Source organism: Cebus imitator, unplaced genomic scaffold, assembly GCF_001604975.1.
Source record: "Cebus imitator isolate Cc_AM_T3 unplaced genomic scaffold, Cebus_imitator-1.0 Scaffold79, whole genome shotgun sequence".
Lineage (NCBI taxonomy): Eukaryota > Metazoa > Chordata > Mammalia > Primates > Cebidae > Cebus > Cebus imitator.
Window position 1 is genome coordinate 6,511,266 of NW_016107394.1, and position 16,191 is coordinate 6,527,456.

General features: G+C 54.7%; 1 protein-coding gene across 4 annotated transcripts; it reads left to right on the forward strand.

The window, feature by feature from the left end:
• The first annotated feature begins 376 nt into the window (after positions 1 to 376).
• TSKU (tsukushi, small leucine rich proteoglycan) lies at positions 377 to 15,365 on the forward strand. 4 transcript variants are annotated; one of them, XM_017533048.2, is made up of 4 exons: positions 436 to 537; positions 4,387 to 4,515; positions 5,276 to 5,437; positions 12,825 to 15,365. In XM_017533048.2, the coding sequence occupies exons 2-4, from the start codon at positions 4,404 to 4,406 to the stop codon at positions 13,898 to 13,900; spliced, it is 1,350 nt and encodes a 449-aa protein (XP_017388537.1). In that variant the 5' UTR covers positions 436 to 537; positions 4,387 to 4,403; the 3' UTR covers positions 13,901 to 15,365. The 4 variants fall into 4 exon arrangements, with proteins under 4 accessions (XP_017388540.1, XP_017388537.1, XP_017388536.1 ...); XM_017533047.2 differs by lacking the exon at positions 436 to 537 and adding an exon at positions 3,806 to 4,107; XM_017533049.2 differs by lacking the exons at positions 436 to 537; positions 5,276 to 5,437 and adding an exon at positions 3,806 to 4,107.
• The last annotated feature ends 826 nt before the right edge of the window (positions 15,366 to 16,191 follow it).

Below are 16,191 nucleotides of genomic sequence, written 5' to 3' on the forward strand. Positions count from 1 at the left end.
TCTTTCATTCTTTAAAAAAAAAAAAAAAAAAGATGAGGAGGGGCGGTGAACAAGCAAAGAGGAAGCCCTCACCCACCCACCCAATCTCTTTCTTACTAGCAACTAATTCCCTCTCTTTCTCCACACACACGTACTCCGGCGACCTCCAGATGTTCCGACCGTGCGGCCATCTGCTTAGATTGCTGGGGCGCGCAGGGGGAGGGGGCAAGGATCCGGGATGCAGGAAGCTGCGAGCAAAGCCGACTGGAGGGGGCGGGAGCTACGCACTTTTGAGACGCTCCCTAGGGTGGAACCCGGGCTCGGCGCGGGCTCCGCGGGCGGGGCGCGCTCTGAGAGAGGCTGGCACTTTGGCGACATTCCCTGAGCCGCCCCGCGGCCGGCCCTGGCCGCCACCCGGCGCCCGGGCAGGGGGGGAGCCCGGCTGCGGGCGGGGACCAGGGGGCGGGCCGCGCCGAGCGGAGAAAAGCGCCGGCCTGAGGGCCCGCGGCCGGGCCGCCGGGGTGAGCGTGCCGAGGCGGTGGCGGCGCCGGCTTCCAGGTGGGTGCGGGTCCCCCGGCGGCGCGGGAGTCCGCGCTGTGGGCGAAGGTCCCGAGCCTCGACCTCGTCCTCGCCGCCCCTTTAGCGGGCGGGGGCGCCGAGCGCAGGGGCGGGGCTGGGTCCCGCCGAGGCCCCTCAACTTTCGCCGGACGCCTGGGGCTGGGCGGGAGCGGGGAACGCCGACCCAGGGGAGAGGGCGTTCGGGAGACAAAGGCTCCGCTCCCGGGCGGTGGGCGCGCGGGCCGGCGCCCCTGGGGTCTTTGTGCGGACACGTGCATCTCACGTTTGTGGGTCTTTGTGGATTTGCGGTCGGGGACGCGCCGCTGCCGGTGCCTTTGTGTGTCCGTGGCTTTGCGTGGCTGCTCGGCACCCGTGTCCACGTTTGCGGGTCTGCGTTTGGCTGAGGGTGTCAGTGGGCACATCCCTTGTGTCCGCGTACGTGGTCGGTGCCTGCCGACGTGTCTGGGCTGGGTGTCCGCGGAGGGTGTGCGCGCCGAGAGGCTGACGCCGCCCCACCTCCCCGCTCCCCCGCTGTCCACCCGGGCCCCTGACTTGGCTCCAAACTTTTCTCCCGGTTCCTCGGTTCCTCGGGCAACAGCCCCCGTCCTCCCCACCGCAGCTCGGCCGGGGACGCAGGCAGGCCTTCCCTCCCCCTCCCCCTCTCCCTCCTGAGGTCCCACGACCGCGAGGGGCTACAATGGGATTGGTGGTCCAGGGATCGGCAGCGCCTGGGGACTGGCCGGGCCGGGCCGGGCCAGGCCGGGGCTGGGCAGAGAGTGCGGACTCCCCCGCAGACCCCCGCGGGAAGGAGGAGGTGAGCGATGGGGTCCCGGGCTCGGGGTTGAAGAGAGGAAGGGACTGGGCGGCTGGCGTTGCCCTCCCTGTGCTTCTTGGAAAGAGTGTGACCCAGAGAGATATGTCTGTTAGTTGGGGAGACCGGCCCCGCTTTGAGACCCCCTCTCCATTTGCAGCCCACCCCCAGAGTAGGGGGACCAGCCCTTTGACGTGGTAGGTGAGAGGGCAACCGCCAGTCCAGATCTGGGCATGCCCGCAGCTTCGGCTCGCAGTGGGAGCTGGGGACAGTGGGAGCCTTGCACACTTAGGTTTCAACTGGGACGGCCACTGGCCCACTGCACGGCGCTGGCAAGTTGCTCAGCTTCGCAGAGGCGCGGTCACTCTGGTACTGACAGGGCCAGAACTCCCTCACGGCTCGGGGTGTGCGATGGGAATTACCAACCGGGCGGAGAGCGGCACCCGCCCACACTAGGGTCGTCGAGGAGGTGACTCAGGACCTTCGATCCTTTTTTCATCCTTGTGCGCTCTGCCCTTCGGATAAGTCTAGACTTGCAGCGCCGGACTGACGGGAAAGGAGGGGCGGAGAGCGTCAGGAGCCTACTGAACTTTTGAGCCTAAGTCGCAGAGATAACCCTAAACACCCTCTTCCCCACCGCTCACTCCAGTCTTTAACCTAGAACTTTGTCGGATGCTGCAGACATGATGGGAGGGCACAGGCCGCTAACCTGGGAAAGCAAAAGCCGTGGGCATTTTCCTTTCCCTCTCTGGCCTCAGTTTCCCTTCTGGTAGGGGAGGTATTAATAGCCTCTCCTGTTCTGCTGACTGCTTCAGATCCCAGAACCTAGAAACACTTTGATGTTTAACCTACACCCCCATTCTGACCTGACCTATTCCGAGGCACTACTTTGCTTCCCAGGAAGGCTGCAAGGGCCATCGGCCACCAGCCTTCCACCTACCCTTCCTCCAGCATCAGGTTGAAAGACAAAAGCTAATAAATCAGTCAAAAATGGAGTGAAGGGAGGGGGTTGACCTTTTCTCCTCTTACCTTTTAAATGACAGTTTGTGGATGGTAGAGTCCAAATTAGATTTCTTCTTAATCATAACTCCTGGGTCAACACAGGGGATGCACGTAAGAGTTCTTGCATCCTTTTGAAGAGCAAAGCTGGCTTGGGCACTAAGGATAATTCCTAAAGAGGGCTGGGTCCTCCCTGAAAGTCCCCTGGTGGAAACAAGTCCTAGGAGAGGTTCTGTGGGAATAATCGCAGATGGAGGGGCCTGACCGGAGGTTACTCCTGCTCATGGTTTTGAAGTCAGTGGTACACAGGGGAGACAGGAAGTGTCTCCCACAAGAGGAGCAGCATTTGCAGGACCTATGCATGAAAACAGCACAGGTGGTCAGCATGGTGGATTGTCAGATGCAAGGTCTTGAGGGTGGTGAATTGGAATTGAACTTGAGGCTGGGAAGGAAGGCAGAGGCCAAATCACCAAGGCCTTGAATGCCAGGCTGAGAAGCTATATTTGAGCCTGTAGGCAATGGAGAGCTCCTGGAGGGTTTAAACAGGCCCAGCAGGGTGGGGTTGGTGATTTATGAAACCCTTCTCTGGCTTGTGGGTGGTGCCGGAGGCTGGGAGACCAATCTAGAGGCCGAGTGCTCCAGCCTCAGAGTCAAAAGGACCTGGATTTTACACTCACTCTGTTGCTTCCTACCTCTGTGGCCTGGGACAAGTAACTTACTTAAAATGTGAGGATAGTAATTCCTGCTTCACTGATCTGGTGCATTAAATAAGATAATGAATTACATGTGCAAATAAATGAAAAGTGGTTTGTAGTGTGTGTTACATTGTGCCAACATTCGTTGGATTGCACAAACAATAGAAGGCAGGGACAGCTTTGACTCTGGTCCTAAACCTGATTTCACCAGTGGGCAGAGCCCTAAGCATCCTGCAAGATTGCACCAATTGTTATGTTTCCCACAAAGCAGAAGGACGCTTCTGTCCATGACATTTCATTGATCTGACTTCTCCCCTTCATGTGGCCAGGCCTCATGCAGGCAAGGAGGTAGACACAGATACATAAATGGCCACAGAAGTGGGCCAGTACCTTGACAGGGGCAGCCCAAGAGCCATGGGAGCTCACAGTGTGGGTGGCCTTTCCTGGATGAGGGGCAGATTGGACTGGGAAAACCTCACAGAAGAGGTGGCTTTTTAAATCAAACATGCGAGAGTTTGCTGGTAGACAGAGGGTATCTTTGTTTTCATCAGAGAGAACAGCCTGTGCAAAAAGGCAGGTGGCTCTAGAAGAGTCAGGCCTCTGGACTAGAAAGCTGTCTCTGTGGGATGGGTTTAAAGAGGGAGCTGTGGTAGGGTTCCAGTCTTCTGTTGGGAAGTGCATTCTGGTACCCAGCATGGCTGGCAGTTGGAGGCAGGGCCAGGGGTGAGGCTGTTGCAGCAGGCCTCCTGAGCCCGACCTGGACAGGTGGAGGACTGCCCAGCTTAGGGATGAGGGAGAGGGAAGACAGTGACCCCACCTGCCCAGGGGGAGCTGCAGATTTCATGCTCAGCCCTCGTTCTGTCACAGGTAACACAGCAGCTTCTGCCTGCTCTGACCTCTGTGACCTTTCCAGCTAACCCTTCTTAGTCTTTTGGGAGTGGCTGGTCAGCACCTTGTTAGCCACACTGGGACCCTGGTTGGTGCAGGAGAGAGGATCCAAGGCCTCTGGGATGAATTGTGGAATCCTCTCCATCTTCAGCCCCTGCCTTGCCTCAGGATTTGTGGGTATCACAGCTCCTTTTTTTCCCTCTGGTCCCTGAAATCACCCACTGGGGACAGGAACCAACATTCAGTGAATACCAGTGTGTGCCAGGCTGGGTCTGGGTCTTCACTTTGCCTCATGTAATCATCACTGCAACCCATTGGGACCAGCACTAGGATTATCTCCATGTTACAAATGAGGACTCAGAGGGGCGAGGGCACAGGCAAGTCTCAGCAGTGAAGGCCCTGTAGAGTTGGAACCCAGACTGCCTAGCTACAAAACTCCTGTCCTTTGCCCCATAGCGCCTCCTCCTGTGTCCATGTACGCTGCCTCAGGTTGTTGGGAACTTGAAAATCTTCAGGAAGAAGGCATTGGAATGAGAAATTCATATTGGGAAACTTGCCCATCTCCCCGTAGATTATCCTCCTGGGGTAAGTTGCTGGGCTTACAGATCCCTGGGATCATGTTATGGAGGAGGCCAGGTACTGAATGTCAGAATACCTGGGTCCTAGGTCCAGCCCCAGTCCTCTCTGGCTATGTAACTCTGGATGGATCACAGAACCTCTCTGGGCTTCTTGACACAGCTCTGGGCTTACAAACCTCTCTGGGCTTCTTTACACAGCTGTAAAGTGGATACGATGCCATCTAACCTGCTGATCCTGCAGGGTGACTAAACAGATGGTAGTTGAGGAAGCAAGGGAGAGGGTGAGAGGTGTCCTTTGGTGGGGTGGCAGTATTCTAGGTGCCTGGTGCATCTTTACAGGGTGTCTGCTCTGTACCAGGCTCGGCGCTTAGCTCCAAGGGCATAAAACGGTACCTAATCCCATCCCTGCCCACAGTAGGTCAGACAAGTAAACATGTAAGTACAGTCCAGCATGACCAGGTCTAAGCTGTCTTGCACGTGTACTCATTTGTAAGTTAAGGCAGAGTGGATTTGGAGCTAAGGTATCTGGGGTTGAGTCCTGGGTCCTCTCCTTCCCAGCTGAATAACATCCATTTCCTTGTCTGCAAAGAAGGGACGTAATCCCCAGAGTCAAGGCCATGGTGAGGCAGAAGTGAGATGCTGGCGGAGAGCACATGGTAGGCTGCTGTGTTTGTCCAGATGTGCTGCATTAGTGGGTCTGTTGCAAGAGCCGGCCCTTGGGGCTCCAGGAGTCTGGCCTTGAAATTCTTTCTGCTTTGCGTTTCCAGAGCTGACAAAGTGGTTGGAGGGCAGGACGTTTCTGAACCGTCCACCTGGGGATTTCCTTGGCATCAGCCTGAGTGAGCTGAGTGAGCTCATGACTGAGGGAAGCGGGGTGAGAGGCTGCGTGGCGTTGAGGAACAGCTGGTCGAGACAAAGGCTGGTGTTAGGTGGGTTCTGGGGCCCTGTGCCAACAGCGCCCTGTGAAAGTTGTCGAGGGTGGCAGAGGAAGCTGCAAGATGTTACAGACCAGAGATGCCGTAGTGCAGCACCAGGGGCAGACAGCTGGGCCCAGGTGGATTCAAGCTTGAACCCAACACCCAGAAAGCTCTCCTTGGAGAAGAGAGTTCAAAGCTTTACCAGCAGACACCAGGGAAGTGCCTGGAGAATGTTAGCACAGGCAGTCTTGGACCTGCTGTGCTCCTGGCGCTGCACTGGGAACTTGAGTGGGGAGGAACATGAAGAATCACATGACGACTGCCTTCACAAGGCTTAGCAAATCACTGTCACTGTCTGCCACACGTTGAGTACTAGTATGGCAGATAGTGAATGGAATCTTTGCCATTCTGTCATTTACTCCTTTCAACAACCCTGTGTTCTTAGCCCTGTTGAGGACCCTCGGAGCAGGTCACATACTTACCCAAAGCTAGTAGGTACAGAGCTAGGTTCACACCTGGTCTGGGTCTTGCAGTTGACCCGTTCATCCTGCTCTTCCTCCATGCACCCTCTAGGCCTGGCCCTGATCCCAGGTGGGGGAAAGAACACAGAGGTGAAGTAGGCAGGCCACTGCCCCAAGCTCCTCACACATCAAGTAGGAAAACAGCAGGTAACTAACGGCAGAGAATTTACTGAAGGAGGCCTGTGGGTAGCCTGTGGGGTGAGAGGCCAGGAGCGAGGGTGGCCCGGGGCCCAAGTGGACAGAACAGGCTTTGTTCTACTGGGAGCAGGCCAGGGGTAGGCGGGATGGATGCATGCAGTTCTGGCAGTCATGTGAGGCATCAGGTCCCAGGTCCTGGGCCCTGCTCTGCCATTCCTTGCTATCACTGCCATTCCGTGCTGTCACTGTCACTCTCTGGGCCCCAATTGCCCATGATTCCTAAGGGGCCTTCCAGCTCCCAGGCCCTGGAATTCTCCAAGTTTGGAGATGTGTTAGCAGAGGCTGAGAGTTGTTCAGAGTCCATTAAAGTGAAGGCTGTTCCCATTCTGGCTATCAAGGAGAGTTTCAAATCTCCAAAGGGGGCTGGGGACAGGTGGGAAGGGGAGAAGACAGTGGTGACAGCTTGCAGGTGCCTTGTGCATGGGAGAACTTGATTTCTGTGGGTAAAAAGCAGAACCCAAGAGGTTTCTGATAAGGGGAGTGATGTGGCCAAAGCTGTGTGAGAGGTGTCTCATAGCAGTGTGTATGGTGTCACCTGGGGAGACCTCCCTGGAGCCGGTTGAGGCCATACCATTTACTCTTTGACCTTGCAGGCCATCAGCAAACCTAGAGTCACTGTGGACCTGGCCCTGTGGGCCCAACAATGCATGATTCATGGTCCCTGCACTGGAAGGCCTTACAGTATATCCCCCAAACCACTATGGATGCAGTTTCTAAGCCCTTGTTTTCCTGTTCTTGTGTTATATAATCTGGTCAATCAGTGGTTATCTTTTACCTTCAGGTCAGGGTTTGGAAAAGTATTGAATCTTGGTCCAAAGATCCCTTTCTCCCTCAGCCTTCTTTGGTGGCTACCTGTCTTCGTTTCTCTTTCTCCTGGGGGTAGTAGCTACAGTACAGGTTCCAGAGGGAGGCAGTGTGAATACTGTTACACAGATCAGATAACCAAGGCTCAAAGAAATAAAGAAAACAGGGAAGGTCACACAGATAGTGGCAGCTCTGGGACTAGAGCCCCAGTCTCCTGGGTCCAAAGCTGGTGTTAGTGATCTTGTTTTAAGTTGGCCTTCTGTTCTCATTGCTGGTCTGTAAGCCCCATGAGGACAGGGACCCTATTATCTATCCCAACCCCCCTGCCCCACACACACACTCCCCCCTGGCCTAGCCTAGTGCTTTGAAGATACTTAGTAGAAATTTAGTCCATGCTTTTGTTAAACTTTAAAATCCTGCAACTCTGGAGTTGGATTATCTAAACTGAACCTCTTACTGTGAAGCTGGAGAAACTGAGGTACAGAAAGGGGAAGAGACTTGTCCAGAGATGAGATGAGGACAGTCCATGGCAGAGCAGGCACTGAGACCTAGGGCTCCTGACAGTCCTGTAGGACTTCTCTCGTCACCATGCACAGTTGCACTGTCACCTCCCTGTCAGTGATCCAGAGTGTGGGGAGGGAGGTAGTGGGTGACTGTGTCTGGGGGGGCTTCGTCTACCATTGGCTGCACATCTGTTAGTGTCCTGGAGCTGTGCTAGGCATTTCACACGAGTGATCTCTAGCTCTTGCCGCAACTCCTTGAGGAAGGGATTGTTAACTCCATTTTAACTTCCCATGACATCTGATATGGATTGGCTGTGCCCCCACCCAATCTCAACTTGAATTGTATCTCCCAGAATTCCCATGTGTTGTGGGAGGAACCCAGTGGGAGGTAATTGAATGGAGGAAGCTTTTGCTTCCTCCTCATTCTCTCCTGCCACCGCCATTTAAGAAATACCTTTTGTCCTCCACCAAGATTGTGAGATCTTCTCCAACCACGTAGAACTGTTAAGTCCAATTAAATCTTTCTATTGTCTATTGCCCAGTCTCAGGTATGTCTTTATCAGTAGCATGAAAATGAACTAATACAGTAAATTGGTACCAGTAGAGTGGGCGTTGCTGAAAAGATACCTGAAAATCTGGAATCAACTTTGGAACTGGGTAACAGGCAGAGGTTGAAACAGTTTGAAGGGCTCAGAAGAAGATAGGAAAATGTGGGAAAGTTTGGAACTTCCTAGAGATTTGTCAAATGGCTTTGCCCAAAATGCTGACAGCAATATGGACAATAAAGTCCAGGCTGAGGTGGTCTCAGATGGAAATGACGAACTTTTTGGGAACTGGAACAAAGGTGACTCTTGTTATGTGTTACCAAAGAGACTGTCAGCAATTTTCCTCTGCCCTAGAGATTTACGGAACTTTGAACTTGAGAGAGATGATTTAGGGTATCTGGTGGAAGAAATTTCTAAGCAGCAAAGCATTCAAGATGTGACCTGGGTGCTGTTAAAAGCATTCTGTTTTATAAGGGAAGCAGAGCATAAAGTTTGGGAAATATGCAGCTTGACGATGCATTAGAAAAGAAAGTCAAGTTTTCTGAGGAGACATTTAAGCCAGCTGCAGGAATTTGCATAAGTCACATGGAGTTGAATGTTAATTCCCAAGACAATGGGAGAAAATGTCTCCAGGGCATGTCAGAGTTCTTCAGGGCAGTCCTTCTCATCACAGGCCTGGAGGCGTAGGAGGAAAAAATGGTTTCATGGGCCTGGCCCAGGGTCTCAATGCTGCACGCAGCCTAGGGACTTGGTGTTCTGCATCCCAGATATTCCAGCCATGGAATATCTAAAAGGGGCCAAGGTACAGCTCAGGCCATAGCTTCAGAGAGTGCAAGCCCCAAGCCTTGGCAGGTTCCAGAACCATCATTCAGTGGCCCTGGGCAGGTGACTCAATCTCTGAGCATCCACAGAAGGGAATAATTGTTCATTTTACAAAATCCAAAGTGTAGCTTTTGTTCCTTTTACCAAACCCAAACCAAAGCTCAATACCACTTGGCAGCTTTCATGTGGTGTTGAGCCTGTGGGTGCACAGAAGTCAAGAATTGAGGTTTAGGAACCTCTGCCTAGATTTCAGAAGATGTATGGAAATGCCTGGATGCCCAGGCAAAAGTTTGCTGCAGGGGCGGGGCCCTCATGGAGAACCTCTGCTAGGGCACTGCAGAAGGGATATGTGGGGTCAGAGTCCTTATTGGGACACTGCCTAGTGGAGCTGTGAGAAAAAGAGGACCATCATCCAGACCCCAGAATGGCAGATCCACCAACAGCTCACACCCTGTGCCTGGAAAAGCTGCAGACACCTAACCAGCCCGTGAAAGCAGCCAGGAGGGAGGCTGTACCCTGCAAAGTCATGGGGGCAGAGCTGCCCAAGTCCATGGGAACCCACCTCTTGCATCAGCATGACCCAGGTGCGAGACATGGAGTCAAAGGAGATCATTTTAGAACTTTAAGATTGGACTGCCCTGCTGGATTTTGGACTTGCTGGGGCCTGTAGCCCCTTTGTTTTGGCTAATTTCTTCCATTTGGAATGCCTGTATTTATTTACCCAATGGCTGTACCCCCATTGTATCTAGGAAGTAACTAACTTGCTTTTGATTTTACAGGCTCATAGGCAGAAGGGACTTGTCTCAGATGAGACATTGGACTGTGGACTTTGGGTTAATGCTGAAATGAGTTAAGCCTTGGGGGACTGTTGGGAAGGCATGATTGGTTTTGAAATGTGAGGACATGAGATTTGGGAGGGAACATGGGTGGAATGATATGGTTTGACTCTGCCCCCACCCAAATCTCAACTAGAATTGCATCTCCCAGAATTCCCACGTGCTGTTGGAAGGGCCCAGTGGGAGGTAATTGAACCATAGGGGGCCGGTCTTTCTCAAGCTATTCTCATGATAGTGAGTAAGTCTCACAAGATTGAATGGGTTTATCAGGGGTTTCTTTTGCTTCCTCTTCATTCTCTCTTGCTGCCGCCATGTAAGAAATGTCTTTCGCCCTCTGCCATGATTGTTAAGACTTTTCCCAGCCATGTGGAACTGTTAAGTCCAATGAAACCTCTTTCTTTTGTAAATTGCCCAGTCTTGGGTATGTCTTTATCAGCAGCGTGAAAACAGACTAATACAACTTTCCAGAATTGCACAGTGTTAACAAGTCACTCCTGCTAAGGATGGTCAGCCACCTTCCTTTTCCAACCCTCAGTTCCTCTGCTGTCAAATGGGGATGAGACTGCTGGCTCACAGAGTGACTGTGCGGACTGAATGAAAGCATGTGTGTCCAGCACTAGCAGAGAGTGAGGGCTAGCCCTGACTGTCACTGTTGGCACTTCCCACTGTGAATGCCCAGCCCTGACCCAGCACAGAGCAGGGACCCTGGGAGAGGTGTACACTGTACAGAGCTGAGCAGGGAGTCTAGTCCAGTGCCCTGGGAGCATCTGCAGGCAGTTACCTAGGTAGCTCCTGCCTCTTTACTACCATTGCCTCAGTTCCGCATCTTCTGGCCACTTGGTGATGACTGCCCTGTGCATGCGCACAGCCCTTCACAGTTTGCAGTGAGGGCTAATCAACTTAGGTGAAGAGGGCAGGGTTGAAATTGCCACCCTGTAGTTCAGAGGATGAGGCTGAGGCCTAAAAGGGGCAGCAAGAGGTCCCCTCTGGCAGGTCGGCATTTGGGCTGTGTTTGAGCTGCTGGTTACATAAGTGGGATCTCATAAGAGGCCATTTGGCATTTCACAGACCCCTTGTATAATCACCTCTGGGAATCAAAGGGTAATCTCGGGGCCTTTGTGGTATTTGTTTAAACCCCAGGAAGGGTGGGTATGAGCAGATCAGCTTAGCAAGGGAGGTGGGGCTTTTGGTGGTAATGAGCCCTGCGGTGAGGAACTCACCCAGGGGAACAAAGGGGGCCTGAAGCAACTTAATATTTTCCTTTTGGTTCCAGACATTGGAACACTCTGTCCTGCCTCAGCTGGGACCATGCCCAGGATGCACCTGGGCTGGATTTAATCCTCAAATTGGCCGCTACAAAAGAAAAGGGTGGAAGAGGAGGGGCCCACATGGGGAGGGGAGCAGGGGAGAAGAGCCCCACTTTTCCCTGCCCCTGGGCAAAGCCAGAGTGCAGATCAAGTGGCTAGCCCTTTAAAGTTTCATGCAGGGCTGGTAATAAAATCCTGCTGCTCCCTCCCCGCCCACCCTCCAGTGTAGAAGGTGGGTAGTTCCCTGGCCCATCTCCTCCCCTTCTCCCACCCGCTTCCTGAAGGCCAGAGGGAGGGATGGGCAGGCCAGGGTGCCCAGAGCGGGGCCACCCAGATGAAGAGCCCTGCTGGAAGGAAGCTTAGTGCCTTCTGTTTCCCAGGCTGCAGGATGCCTTGCAGGGCAGCCGTCACCACAGACTATCCAATTGGTCCACTTAGACACTCCCACTGCCCAACTTGTCCTCATGCTGGCACCACTGAGCACAACCATTCCAGGAACTACAGTGGACGTGAACACAGCCTTTGAATCCAACAGCTGTGGGTGGCGTGATCATTAGATGTGACAACATGTATGTAGTTCCTGGCATCTGTGGCAGCCACCATTTTAATTGTACAGAGGGAGACAGATCTGGGGAGGGAAAATGGCTCACGCCATAGCATGTGCCAGTGGGAAAAGCCCCTCCGGCCTCTCCACCAGCTACTTTTCCAGTCCCGCTGGAGGCAACACATGTGAATAGAGGAATTGGAGTGCGCCAGGCCTGGGTCCCATTCCTGCCCTGCATTTTACTAGTTTGGGGTAAAGCCCTTTTTCTCTCTGATCCTCTGTTTCTTCATCTGCATAATGAGAGAAACAGCCTAACTGCCTGCCTAAGGTTAAAGGAAGCACCAAAGAGGTGTCGTAGCTTAATCTGTGGGCAAGGGGCAAGGTAAGGGGGAAAGGGGCTCGGGACACGTGTCCCCAGAACCCATCTGGGAGTCTAGATACCCAGGTTGGACACCAGGGTGCCCAATGAGAAGGGAAGATCCTGCCTCTGGACAACAGGCTAGGGGGATGGGGCCGGTGGAGTAGGGGTGCAAGGGGGCAGTCACTGCAGGCCCCATTGCAGGGAGAGAGCCTTGGTCTTGAAGGCTGGAGTGTGGGTCTCAGGCCTGGCTCAGCCCTGGCCAGACCACAGCAGTGGGTCATGCTTTCTCTGTCAGTATCCCCTTGAGTGCCACTCCACTTGGCTGTGTGGCTGTGCAAAAGTATCTTAATCCAAGGCCCAGTCCCTCTTGGTAAAACAGAGAGAGAATTTTCTGCCTGGCAAGGTGGTTGTGAGGGGCAGATGCAACCGTGCTGTGGGGCAGCCAGAACAGCGGCCGATGCATAACACATGCTCAGCAGACAACGGGCACCTGGGCACACCCTACCCTCAGCCCTGTGGACAAGCTCCTCCCGAGGGGCCTGGGTCTAAACCAACCCAGAGACTCTGGACTGTCAGAGCTGGAGAGGCCAGCCTGAAAAACCATCTAGACCAGTGGGTTTCATACTGGGTTCCTAACACCCTAGGCAGGGATAGTGGGCAGAAGTAGAGGGCTGTAGGTCCTCCTCACTTCAGCCAGACCAGGCCTGCCTTCATCTGCTGCTTCTAGTTGAAAATTTACCACCTGGCCTCACTCTCATTACCAGATGGAGAGGCAGAGGCCAGAGAGGCATGGGGACTAGGAACTCTGGGGAGGAGTGTTCAGGAAGCATTCCAGGAGGTCAGGGACTGTGACATCTTCCAGCGGTATCTAGACTGAGCTCATGTCTGGGCTCATGTCCTGTAAGGTGGGTTTAGACTTTCTGGTGCATTCAGTCCTCATTTGTGGCTCTCTTTCTAGCCCCCACCATGCCGTGGCCCCTGCTGCTGCTGCTGCTGCTGGCTGTGAGTAGGGCCCAGACAACACGGCCATGCTTTCCCGGGTGCCAGTGCGAGGTGGAGACCTTCGGCCTTTTCGACAGCTTCAGCCTGACTCGGGTGGATTGCAGCGGCCTGGGCCCCCACATCGTGCCGGTGCCCATTCCTCTGGACACAGCCCACCTGGACCTGTCCTCTAACCGGCTAGAGATGGTGAACGAGTCAGTGTTGGCGGGGCCGGGCTACACGACGCTGGCTGGCCTGGATCTCAGCCACAACCTGCTCACCAGCATCTCACCCACTGCCTTCTCCCGCCTTCGCTACCTGGAGTCACTGGACCTCAGCCACAATGGCCTGACGGCCCTGCCAGCTGAGAGCTTCACCAGCTCACCCCTGAGCGACGTGAACCTTAGCCACAACTGGCTCCGGGAGGTCTCAGTGTCCGCCTTCACGACCCACAGTCAGGGCCGGGCATTACATGTGGACCTCTCCCACAACCTCATTCACTGCCTCGTGCCCCACCCCAGGAGTGCCGGCCTGCCCATGCCTACCATTCAGAGCCTGAACCTGTCCTGGAACCAGCTCCATGCCGTACCCAACCTCCGAGACTTGCCCCTGCGCTACCTGAGCCTGGATGGGAACCCTCTGGCTGTCCTTGGTCCGGGTGCCTTTGCGGGGCTGGCAGGCCTTACACACCTGTCTCTGGCCAGCCTGCAGGGGCTCCCCGAGCTGGCGCCCTATGGCTTCCAGGATCTTCCAGGCCTGCAGGTCCTGGACCTGTCAGGCAACCCCAAGCTCAACTGGGCAGGAGCTGAGGTGTTCTCAGGCCTGGGCTCCCTCCAGGAGCTGGACCTTTCGGATACAAACCTGGTCCCCCTGCCTGAGGCGTTGCTCCTCCACCTCCCGGCACTGCAGAGCATCAGTGTGAGCCAGGATGTGCGGTGCCGGCGCGTGGTGCGGGAGGGTGCCTACCCCCGGAGGCCTGGCTCCAGCCCCAAGGTGGCCTTGCACTGCGTAGACACCCGGGAATCTGCTGCCAAGGGCCCCAACATCTTGTGACGAATGGTGTGGCCTGGGGCCACGTAACAGACTGCTGTCCTGGGCTGCCTCAGGTCCAGAGTAACTTAAGTTCAATGTGCCGACACAAGTGGGGAGCCCACAGGCCTATGTGGTGGCGTCACCGCAGGAGTCTTGGACCGAGGAGAGACTTTGGACCTGGGACTCACACCCAGGAACAAAGTCTCGCCCCTTTGTCTACGTTGCTCCCCCAAACCATGAGCAGAGGGACTTCAATGCCAAACCAGACTCTGGTCCCCTCCTGCTTCCCTTCCTCACTTATCCCCCAAGTGCCTTCCCTCATGCCTGGGCCAGCCTGACCCTCGACAGGCAGAGGGTGGGTAAGACCCCCCACTGCAGGGCAGAGTTCAGGTCCACTGGGCTGAGTGTCCCCTTGGGCCCATGGCCCGGTCACTCAGGGGCATGAGTTTCTTTTCTGACACAGCCCTTTCTTTGCCATGGGCTCCTCATGAGGCCCACTTCATCCTTTACTCTATTTCCCTGGAACCTTATGGTAGAAGAAATTGCAAAGAATCAAGTCCACCCTCCTCATGTGACAGATGGGGAAACTGAGGCCTCGAGAAGGAAAAAGTCTAATCTGAGTTCTTACGGGGCAGTGGCATGACTGGAGCACAGCCTCCTTCCTCCCAGTCCCAGCCCATTGCACTTTCTTGTCTCCTCTAATAAGCCCTCCCCTCCTCACCTGGGCTCCTCTTGCTGCCCTTGCCCTTTCCCCATTAGCCCAGGAGTAGCAGCAGCAGGACAGGCAAGAGCCCCACCAGTGGGATTCTGGGCCTGGCGACCAGCTGTGTGGCATGGGCTAAGTCACTCTCCTTTGGTGCCTCTGGTAGCTTAGGGCACATCAGATCCAGCCTAGCCAGTTTCTCACCCTGGGTTGGGGTCCCCCAGCATCCAGACTGGAAACCTACCCGTTTTCCCGAGTATCCTCGAGATGCTCCCCCAAGGAGCTGCTGCAGTTCCGGAAAGTACCTGGCCAGGAGCTCTGACGGGCCTCCTGGATTCAGTCCCCACTGGCGACAGCCCTTCTTACCCTCCCAGGAATGCCGTGAAAGGAGGCAGGGTCTCCCCCACCCATGTTCTCTACTCCCAGGGTAGCATCTCAGCTTCCCAGCCCTGGGCTCTTTGCTTAGTCTTCATTTAATAAAAGTTGTTGCCTTTTTAATGGACTGTCACTTTCAACCCGCATCCCCCACCCCTGCTGGCAGGAGATGGAGACATGTCATTTGTAAAAGAAGAAAAAGGTTGCATTTGTTCACTTTTGTAATATTGTCCTGGGCCTGTGTTGGTGGTGTTGGGGGAAGCTGGGCATCAGTAGCCTCGTGGGCATCAGGGGCTGGCCCCACAGAGACCCCACAGGGCAGTGAGCTCTGTCTTCTCCCACCTGCCTAGCCCAGCATCTATCTGACTGGTCCTTGACTTAATAAATACTATAAAGAGTTCTTTGCTTTACTCAACTAATGTCCACTGGCAATCCCTGGGCCGGGCTCTGGGACCACAAAGATGAATCAGGTGAGGCCCTGCCCTGGGCAGCTTCCCCGAAAAGTCTGATAATCTCAGGATTTGGGGAGTAAGGTGAGGTAAGGGAGGGAGTTCCTGCATCCTGCTCACGTCTTTCATCTCCCCCCACCCTGTGCCACTGTTCCTGCCACCCCAACTCCAGCCATAGCCATGAGCTTGCCAGGCAGGCCCTTGCACCCCTGTTCTCTTGCTCAGGCGTTAGCATGGGGCCTTGCCCTGGCCCTCACCCCTGTCTCTCAGCCTCCTTCCCTCCCTGACATTTCAGCTGCTATGGTTCCCCAGCTCCTGTCTGCACACTTCCTCTGACAGATCACACTTGGAGCTCATCTGGGTGGCACCACTGTCACCAAGTTCCTCCTCCTAACTGGCCAGTCCACAGGGAATGTCTGCTGTCATCACCCACGACAGGCTTTTCCTGATACCTCCTCTGTGCCCAGAACATTCAGGCCATAGGCACTGGTGGGGAGCTTGCCCATTTTGTAATCAGGCCTCCCCAGGGAGAAGTATCAACCTGGGCTGGCACCCAGCACTCAAGGTGGAAAAGAGCTCAGGGTGGCCCTGGGCGGTGTCGGGGAGAGGGAGGTCAGCACTTCCAGGCGGCCATCTTGTGCCATGCACAGTAACTCGGTTCTCTAGGAATGCTCGTTTCTTCTTCATACAGTCCTGGGGAGGGAGAGAGTTTCTATTTTCTGTTTCTCTTTCTGTCCTTTCTTCCTTTTTCTTTCTTTCTTTTTTTTTTTTTTTTTTTTTTTTTT